This window comes from Neolamprologus brichardi, unplaced genomic scaffold (genome assembly GCF_056152115.1).
Source record: "Neolamprologus brichardi isolate AB-2024 unplaced genomic scaffold, ASM5615211v1 NODE_ptg000032l+_length_1147064_cov_1, whole genome shotgun sequence".
NCBI lineage: Eukaryota > Metazoa > Chordata > Actinopteri > Cichliformes > Cichlidae > Neolamprologus > Neolamprologus brichardi.
The window spans coordinates 249915-259012 of NW_028270039.1; the positions used below are offsets into that span (position 1 = coordinate 249915).

Genomic DNA, 9098 nt, shown 5'->3' on the forward strand with positions numbered 1-9098 from the left:
TATCTCCACACTGTACGTTTGAATCTTTCAGAAGTCTCTCTGTCAGAACATGCTACATCATGTTTAGGTGGAAGCTAGCGAGCTAACTTCCTGCTAGCTTCCTGCTAGCTTCCTGCTAGCTTCCTGCTAACTTCTAACTCTGTTAAATGTAATAAATCCTGTTTTCATGGATGCCTGGATGTTAAACTTAATTGCTACACCTGGTAAAGCAGCAACGCTGATGATTTTATTACAGATGAAAGAATTTAGACAGTTTTTAACTCTCAGTGATGCCGCAGTGTTCGTTTGACTTTGGAACCTGAAGCGACAGAGTTTAGGACCCAGATTCCTCTGCGAGGCTCCTGACGCTCCGACAGTCCATGAAGCGGTGCGGCTTCGTAGCTTACCAAAGTCATATTAAAACATTTCTGAGCGCCGTGTAGCACATATAACCGGTTGAGGTCAGTAAGCACAACCAGAATTCATACATAAGGAGCACTGTTGATTTTTGAGAAAATTAAAGGATTTTAAGTGCGCCTTATAGTGCGGAAAATACGGTAGACTTCAGGCATAATTGACCTGCCAAACCACAATCAGTAACCATTTCAGTTCTGATGTCTCTGCAGTGTCCATTTCACCATCAGCCTATCAACAAATGAGATTCACAGAGCAGTTTTATAAGTTTGCACAGCTGGTAATGTGTTTATTAAAACATACTCTTCATAAGAGTGTAGAAAACCAAAGTAAACCAGCCTGTATTCATATAAACATCAGTCATTGAATCGTTTTGTAATCCTCATTAGTGTGAGCATGACTCACAGTTGCACACATTTCTGATCATGTGTTATGCAGCAGGTGCCTGTAGGATGTGCTGGGTTAACGTCTTCATTTTGGCCTGCAGCAACCTGTTGCCTCTGCAGCGTTAGAGTCTTCAACATGGCCAGATCAGATTAAATCTCGAGACACACACTCAATCTTTTTTTAATCATTTCAGAGAACATTATATTAACTTACCTTCATTTCCTGGAGACCAGATCGTGTCCACTACTTACCCTTCTCCACGATTCACTTCACCGGGAACCTCTTTTTCTCCCCAAATGGAACTCTATTGTACCCAACATATCAGTGATACGACTACACACAGGAAGCAAGTGGTGACGCTGTTTGTGAGGCAGGGAGAGCAGACGAGGAAGGAAACCAGTGAGCCCATTAATGGCAGCTGAGCACAATGAAGACTCACACTGAGCTGAAATACTTCCAGCCCCATGCATGACTGGAGTCCTGCTCCAGATTTTATCAATGTGCGACACAATGGTGCAGGCAAATACGCACACACTCACAGCTACACGCTACTCGCTCTTTATTGTGTTTAAACACACTGTACTGTATGTTGATCATTTAGAAACACCAGTTAGTGTAACTGAGGGGAGGCAGAGTACTTGGAGGACACCCACCCAGGCAGGGGGCCGTGCTGACTCCTGCAGCACGGTCTGCTGGTTGATGCTGGGGAGCATCAGTGCTGACTCTGCTTCCCACAGTTGTGATGAATGAAAATGGAGAGATTTAAAATGTCAAACTTGCTTATCCCGTATGAGAAGTTTTAAAATAAGAAACATTTGACACAAAGAGAATGGATCAGTTTTATAAACAGTAAATAATGTGATGTTTGACTTCATGTGCAGACTATATAGATCAAATGCTTATTCATGGACAGCACCAACTCTGCCTTCCAGCAGAGCTGTAACAAATCCACAGCAGGGAAATTACAGTCGTTTGTCTCAGTCGGCTCACATCGAGTCAGCCTCCCTTTATTGTTCTCTGTAAACCAGTCATGGGTCTCTTCATGTGATTTCCACCTGTTCTTTCTACCTGGAACATCCAGTTAGGTCACAAAATATCACACAGCTGTTTTCTACCATTGGTTCTGTGCATTGCCACAATCAATTTTCAATAAAACAACTAGGATGCAGTTGAAGTGCAGACTTTCAGCTTTAATTTAGTGGGTTGAACAAAAAGATTGATGATGAATGAAGAAGAAACACCCAGTGCATCATGGGAATCCCCCAGCAGCCTAAGCTTCAGAGATCCAGCCCTAACGATATGCTTTAGCAAAAAGGAAAGTTTTAAACCTGATCTTAAAACACGTGGGGATACCTGCTGTGCTCAACGGTGCTCGGTTTAGGTGCCCGTCAGGTCTCAAAGATGGGGTCTGATTATTCAAGACGCTGTGTGTGACCGTTTCAAACACAGTAACCTGCTAACTCGGACTCATTAGAAGGAGATTAAAAAACAGAAACTAATTAATTTTTTCAAGGATGCAATATTTCTTATTTCTCAGACCTAATTATTTACACTTTCTTCCAAAACAGCGTATGATTAGATTACATTAATGGATTGGATTTATATAGCGCTTTTCAAGGCACCCAAAGCGCTTTACAATACCACTATTCATTCACTCTCACATTCACACACTGGTGGAGGCAGCTACAGTTGTAGCCACAGCTGCCCTGGGGCAGACTGACAGAAGCGAGGCTGCCATATCGCGCCATCGGCCCCTCTGGCCAACACCAGTAGGCGGTAGGTGAAGTGTCTTGCCCAAGGACACAACAACCAGGACGACCAGGACATTAAACCTCTCTCACACTGCATTACTACTCGTATACAAAGTTAAAGGATCGTACATTTGTAAACGTTTGTGACTTTTAACCACTAGTCGGTGGTAGTCTTAATTCTGCTTTTTTTCTTCTTTCTCTCGTTGCATCAGACGGAGATTATCAAGGGGACATGTGGCAGCGTGGGGATGACGTTCAGGCACGTCACTGCCAGTGAGGGCGATGCGGTGCACGTTTGCATCGAGACAGTTTTGCCCAACTCCCCGGCAGCGTTGGCAGAGCTGCAAAAGGGTGATCGTCTCATTGAAATTGGAGGTCCGAGGTGTTTGTGTTACTTTCTAACATTTGCACTTCTAATTTGAAACTCGCATGATCTCATTCTTCTTTTCTCGTTAACAGGTGTTAAAGTGACGTCCTCGGTTCAGGTACCAAAACTGTTAAAGCAGGCCGGAGAAAAGGTGTTGGTACTTTACGAGAGACCAGTACGTCATCAGACTCCCTCTTTGGGAAACCAGGCAGCTCTGCAGGAAGGACTTGCTCAGCTGGAAGAAATTGGTTTCATGTCCCAGCAAGCAGGCTATGAGGAAGAGCCAGCCCCCATCAGCACCCTTTCTGACCTGTCTGACAGCAAAGACATAGACTCTGAGTTTGAAGAGTTGATTGTGGAATCCAAGTCTAGTGGTGGCACTGCTGGGCAAAATACCACAATTATCAGTGAGACCAAGGAGGATTTCTTACTTACAGTAAACCAAAGCCCCAAAAGGACTGTAGCCAACCTGGCTTCTAAGCCTCTTGGTACCATATCACCCATCCTCAACCGCAAGCTAAACCTGGTGGGTCTCCAGTCACCACTAAAGCCCCAGCCCAAAGAATCACCAAAGCCCTCCCCACAAAAGACCAGTAGTGATCCAGGGGAGGTTCTGCAACGCCCTACTGTCCCTCCCCCACCTCCCCCTTCCCGCCCTCCAGTTCCACCACGACCACAGATCAGGTTGACGTCGGCATCCTCCGAAACGAGCCTTTTGGAGAGTGTGGATTCTGCAGCTGCTAACGTCACCGCTGCTCCTTCCGTTACGAAGACGACCAGCGCTTCAGAAAAGTCTCCAGAAAAGGTTCAGCGCACTGGACCCGGCGAGGACAAGTCTGAGAAGGCATGTGTCAAACAGATGGAGGCGAAACAGTCCAGCAAGGCAACGGACACGAGTGAGGAGGTACTTCCATCAACTGTGACCAGCAGCAGGGCTGATCAAGCGAAGGACAAAGCATCAGAGAGCTCCTCCAGTACACGGGACAGCGTAGAGGACCACTCCCTCTGGGAATCCACAGAAACCATGTTTCGTAGCCAAACGGCACACTGGTCCAAGGCGTCTGTGGTGTTTGAGGTGGAGAGCAACCATAAATACCTTAATGTGGCCCTGTGGTGCAAAGATCCCTTTAAACTGGGCAGTCTGATATGCCTGGGTCATGTGAGCCTCCAGTTGGAGCACATAGCTCTGGAATGTATGGCCACATCTTCAGGAGAGTACCAGAGCACCTTCAGGTTGGGGGCTCCGGAGCCCAGAGCTAACGTCAGTCGCACCGCGTTACGCAGTCTCAGCACCCACAAAGGTTTCAACGAGAAGCTGTGTTATGGAGATGTTACTTTAAACTTCTGCTACTTAGCTGAGGGGGAGCTGGACTATCCGGTTGGGCTGGTGGAAAGAGAAGCAGAGGGCAGTGTTCAGGAGGAGGACCTGAGGGAGAGGGAGCCCGTCCCTGCGGCGCCGCGCGAGGACTTGACCTACAGCGCTCTGCAGTTGCAGGAGGTCCGTCATAACTTCCAGGACACTCAGTTCCAGAACCCCACCTGGTGTGAGTACTGCAAGAAGAAGGTTTGGACCAAGGCAGCCTCTCAGTGTATGGTCTGCGCCTACGTTTGCCACAAAAAGTGCCAGGAGAAGTGCCTCGCTGAAAACCCTTTTTGTGTGGCCACCGCCGAACGCCGTGGAGCTGACCTCGAAGCCAAATCCACCATAAACCGCGCCACCACGGGTCTAACTCGCCACATTATCAACACCAGCTCCCGTCTGCTGAACCTCCGCCAGGTGCCCAAGGCTCGGTTTACCGAACAGGTAGCCGACGTGGTGCCGGGAGCGGTGGAGCCCTCGCCTAAACACACCCCCAACACGTCTGACAATGAAAGCAGCGATACTGAAACGTACACTAGTGGTGCCAGCCCGTCAAAGCAGCCAGCTGGGAGCGGTGGGAGCAGTAAACTGGTACGTAAGGAGGGCGGGCTGGACGACAGCGTGTTCATAGCTGTGAAGGAGATAGGTCGCGACCTTTACCGGGGGCTGCCCACAGACGAGCGCTCCCAGAAGCTGGAGTTGATGCTGGACAAACTGCAGCAGGAAATTGACCAGGAGCTGGAGCACAATAACACCCTTCTGCTGGAGGAGAGGGAAGCCACAGATGCACGCCGCAAGGCCCTTATCAGCACCGCCCTGGCCAAGTCCGGGGAGAGGCTCCAGGCCCTCACCCTGCTGATGATTCACTACCGCGCAGGGATTGAGGACTTGGAGTCGGTGGAAAGCACTTCTCCTTCAGAGCAGCGAGGCTTTAAGGGCAAAGAAGAAGGTCTGGAGGAGGAGGCCCTCCTGGGGACAGAGGTGTACGACAGCGACATGTGCAGCCCCGTAGATGTGCCGCTGCTGGACGACATCACCGAAGAGCAGATCTGCGTGGAGGCTCTGCACTAGAATAAGACTGCGTTTAAAATACGGGGATGTGGGCGTCGAGCGTCACCTGTAATTTGTTTGTTTCCTTTTTCATGTCAAAATGAAAATTGTTTCACGGACGGTGAAGCCGTTATTGATCTACTGATTTCCATGCTTGAGGTTTTTAAGGGAAGAATGAAAGTTGCACGTGAGTTATCGAACGCCAGCTGCACATTGATCCCTTTGGTTTCCTGCGACCTGAGAATGTCACTGTATGCATTAATGCAGGTTGCTGTCTTACCTTTATTTTGGAGAACAATTATGAAACATGAAGAGCAACAGGGTTTGTATTTTGTAGGCTGAAGGATCCAGTCTTGATTTTTCTTTTGTAAGATGTTTGAATGAGTCATCACAGTGATCGTTGGGCTTTCACTTCTGCACATGGTGTCGTTTATATATTGTTTTCCTCTGTTTTGATTGGTTGGTCTGTATTCAGATCATCTGTTGTTTTTATTTTATTGTTCTTTAAACGTCCCTGGGTGCAAGATGATCCATCAAGTTATGAATATTTCTGTGTTATATTTCGTTAACATTCCTCCAGTGTGTACAGCGGTTCTGTGGCACGTTGTTGTAAGTGTGAGAGAGACTCTGAATGAATGTGACCCGGCTGCTTTAGCTCCTGTGTTTTTAATCCACACCTGGTTTCATCCTGTTTGCCTTTAAGTTGTTTCCAAACGTCTGATCTTTTCCACGTTGTGTCTGTACAGCTGTTCGGCACCACCCTCCCTCCGTCCGTCCTTTAACATGCTGAGCATTAAGTCTGTTTGTGTCAAAAACAGCTATAGCTCCCAAAGCGCCATGATCTCCATTCACTGTTTACAGCTGCTAAGAACAAGAAGACATCTGCGTGTTGGGGAAATCTGCCCTAAACCCTGAACACAGTCTGTCGTTGGCTTCGTCCTTTATTTTTCTATTTAGTGTCACAGCGCATACGGGAAGCAGCTCTGTGTCATGTGACGCTACAGAAGGAGATGTACTGTATGAAACGCTCGAATAGAAGAAGCTTTTTGTTGTTAAATAGACTTCACATGTAAGTTATGAGCTGAAACACTGCAGTGAAGGAAGTACAACAGCAGCAGGTTTATTGTTGTGACTGAGGATGTCTCATCTCTGCTGACAGCTGATGTTATTCACCTGTGACGGTTTCCTTGTGGCTTCTGGTTGAACGTGTCACTTTGTCAGTGGAGAGCAGGTGTGAATGGGTGAAGCTGACCTATTCAAAAGCCACGAGTGAAGATCTGCATAGAGACGAGCCTACAATCTGCTCTTCACACTCCAGTGTTACCGACTGCAGATTCAACAAAGGGCATGTTCCTGTCTGCTGTGGTCAATCTGTTGCTATGTGCTGTGGATATTCACACACTGGTTGCTATAGCTGTCTTTTGATCTTTTTGTGCAATATTTGTTTTATAAAGCACTTCTGCTGCATTTCCTCGTCCACTGAGCTCACACTCACATGCTTCTGCCCCCACTCACAGCCCGAACCTCGGAAACTCCACAGTGAGTAAAAGCTCCGCCCACTGCTCTGACCACTGCTTTCAGATTGAGATGGTGTGTTTTTTGTGTGTATGTATGACGGATGTTGTTTTTTGAGAAAGCCTCGTGTGATGAAGCTTTATTGTACATACGCTAAATAAACAGAATCACATGAACTCCCATTGGTTCATCGTGTTGTTGCTTCTCTGCTTGAGCGCTAAAAACGCTCTTTCCTACCAGTTTTATTCACACAGACGTTCAAAACATAACAACACTTAATAATTAATGTGTCGGGAGAAACTCGGCTTATTTCAGTAACTTTGATGCAAGTCTTCACAGGATGATTGGCACACCATTGTTCAGCCTTTGTAGTGGACTCAGCGTCACAAAAAGCTTTATTTTACTAAGAGAAATTCCACTTGGAAGGCCAAAACCAAAAGTTAGCGATGACACTAGAAAGCACGGTGTATTCAGATTGAATTTGGACACGTAGTGGCTTAAAGCCAACACCATATTTTCCACAGAAACCAGGACCATCTATGGATGGGAAAGCTGCTCAGTTGGGCCTGTTTTCATGAGAGGTGCACGCTACATGCAAAGACCAGTGTGAATATGTATGATGACAACATTGTACACTTTGACTTCTGTGCTAAAATTGCCACACAGTAGGAAAAGTGCATGTATGTATTTATGTGCATCAAAACCTCAGCTTTACGTTGCTCTAAGTGCTCAGTTTCAGATCGATTGTTCTACTGTTGACTCAGCGTGAGGTCAAAGAAAGGGAACTTATAAGAGGCTGTTTTAGGAAGAGCTAAGCTACATTTACCAATCGGGACCAATGGCTGTTTTAAAGCAGTTCCATTCTCAATATCACAGCTCATTGGGCTCTCGTTGGCTCCACATTGGGAGTGACCACCATTCCCAAAAAGCATTTGTTACTTAATTACTCCCAGGAGCATGTCATTTGTTACACTACTTGTTACATTACTTTTGCATTTCTCTGTAAAATGAAACACATTCTTACATAATTACCAGTTAACACCATAAACCTGTAGGCTGCAGGCGCACACGCTAACACAAATCCCTATCCTAACGAGGACGCACGTGTCTGTCTCAGGATTTAGGCATGAACACAAAGCAAAACCCGCACAGAGACTTTAAAGATTACAACAGTGACTGTGCTTTAGAAACAGACTGACTACTCATCACTGCTCTTTGTGTTGATGTTTGGGCTCTGAATGCTGCAGCCTGCATTCACTTCAGTCTTGGCTAGCTTACTGTTAGCATGCTGTCTGTGCTAATGTCTGAAGAGCCAAAGTTGTGTAATACACTTGTTTATGGCCTTTTTTGCTGTCTGGAAGAGACGTTCCTTCACAGACATACAGAATAAGACTAACCTCTGAAGACAGCAGCTTCTTAATGTGGAAATATTCACAGTTCAAAGAGAAAGCTACTTTGAACGGTGAATAGTACAAAGCTACGCTGAAAGAGTTCATGGAGACAGAAATGAGGTGCCCTTCTCTACGCTGCAGTAGTTTCCTCTTGGAGTTTTTTAGAAGTTGTTCTTTGAAACCTAAGAAAGTTTTGAAGTTCTCTCGCCTGCCATGCGAGAGGTCCTGGGTTCAAATCCCGGACGAGCCCCCAAAAGTTCCAAGTGCAATACGAGTGGCCTGATGCCATGTCTCAGTACCTTTGCTGTATTCTTTGGTTGCACTACGTTAACCCCCAAAATAACCTACCCATTAATGTCTTAAACAATTCTTTAAAACCTCTAAAAGGTTTTTCAAATTATCCTTTTTTTAAGTTATTCATTTTTTAAGTTTAAATTTGAGTTTAAATGTCTTCATTTTGCCTTTAAGTCACATATTTTTAATTCATTCATTAAAATTTTCATTGAACTGAGTCACAAAGATAACGTAACAGTTTTAAGTGATTGACAGTAAGAAACAGAGTCTGATTAAACATTTGCAAACGATGCTTGAATGACTGGAAAACACAGTCTAATAACAAAGAGCAATGGATTGAACCTAGTGTGAAATTAGCAGAGAGGCTGTGAACTCGCTTCCAATCAAACACATCGATAACTTCTCATCTCTGCTGTTTTTTTTAACACATTAAGGATTTTGTTTTGCATTACCATTGAAAATGATAATGATCACAGCAGAGACGGCACCGCTGCTAGTGTCATTGAATGATGACCTTTGATAGCATGTCCCCAGCTCCTCATTGAAGGCTGTGTAGTGTACCATTTGTAAGGCCATAGCCCCGCCCCCTT

General features: G+C 45.8%; 1 protein-coding gene across 1 annotated transcript in view; it reads left to right on the forward strand.

Moving 5' to 3' along the window:
• The window catches only part of pdzd8 (PDZ domain containing 8), a 42807-nt gene extending 35808 nt beyond the window's left edge, over positions 1–6999 (forward strand). The window contains exons 4-5 of the mRNA XM_006807069.2: positions 2744–2906; positions 2991–6999. Of these exons, the coding sequence (XP_006807132.2) occupies positions 2744–2906; positions 2991–5329 (2502 nt within the window). The 3' untranslated portion in view covers positions 5330–6999. The remainder of the gene's footprint in view (positions 1–2743; positions 2907–2990) is intronic.
• The last annotated feature ends 2099 nt before the right edge of the window (positions 7000–9098 follow it).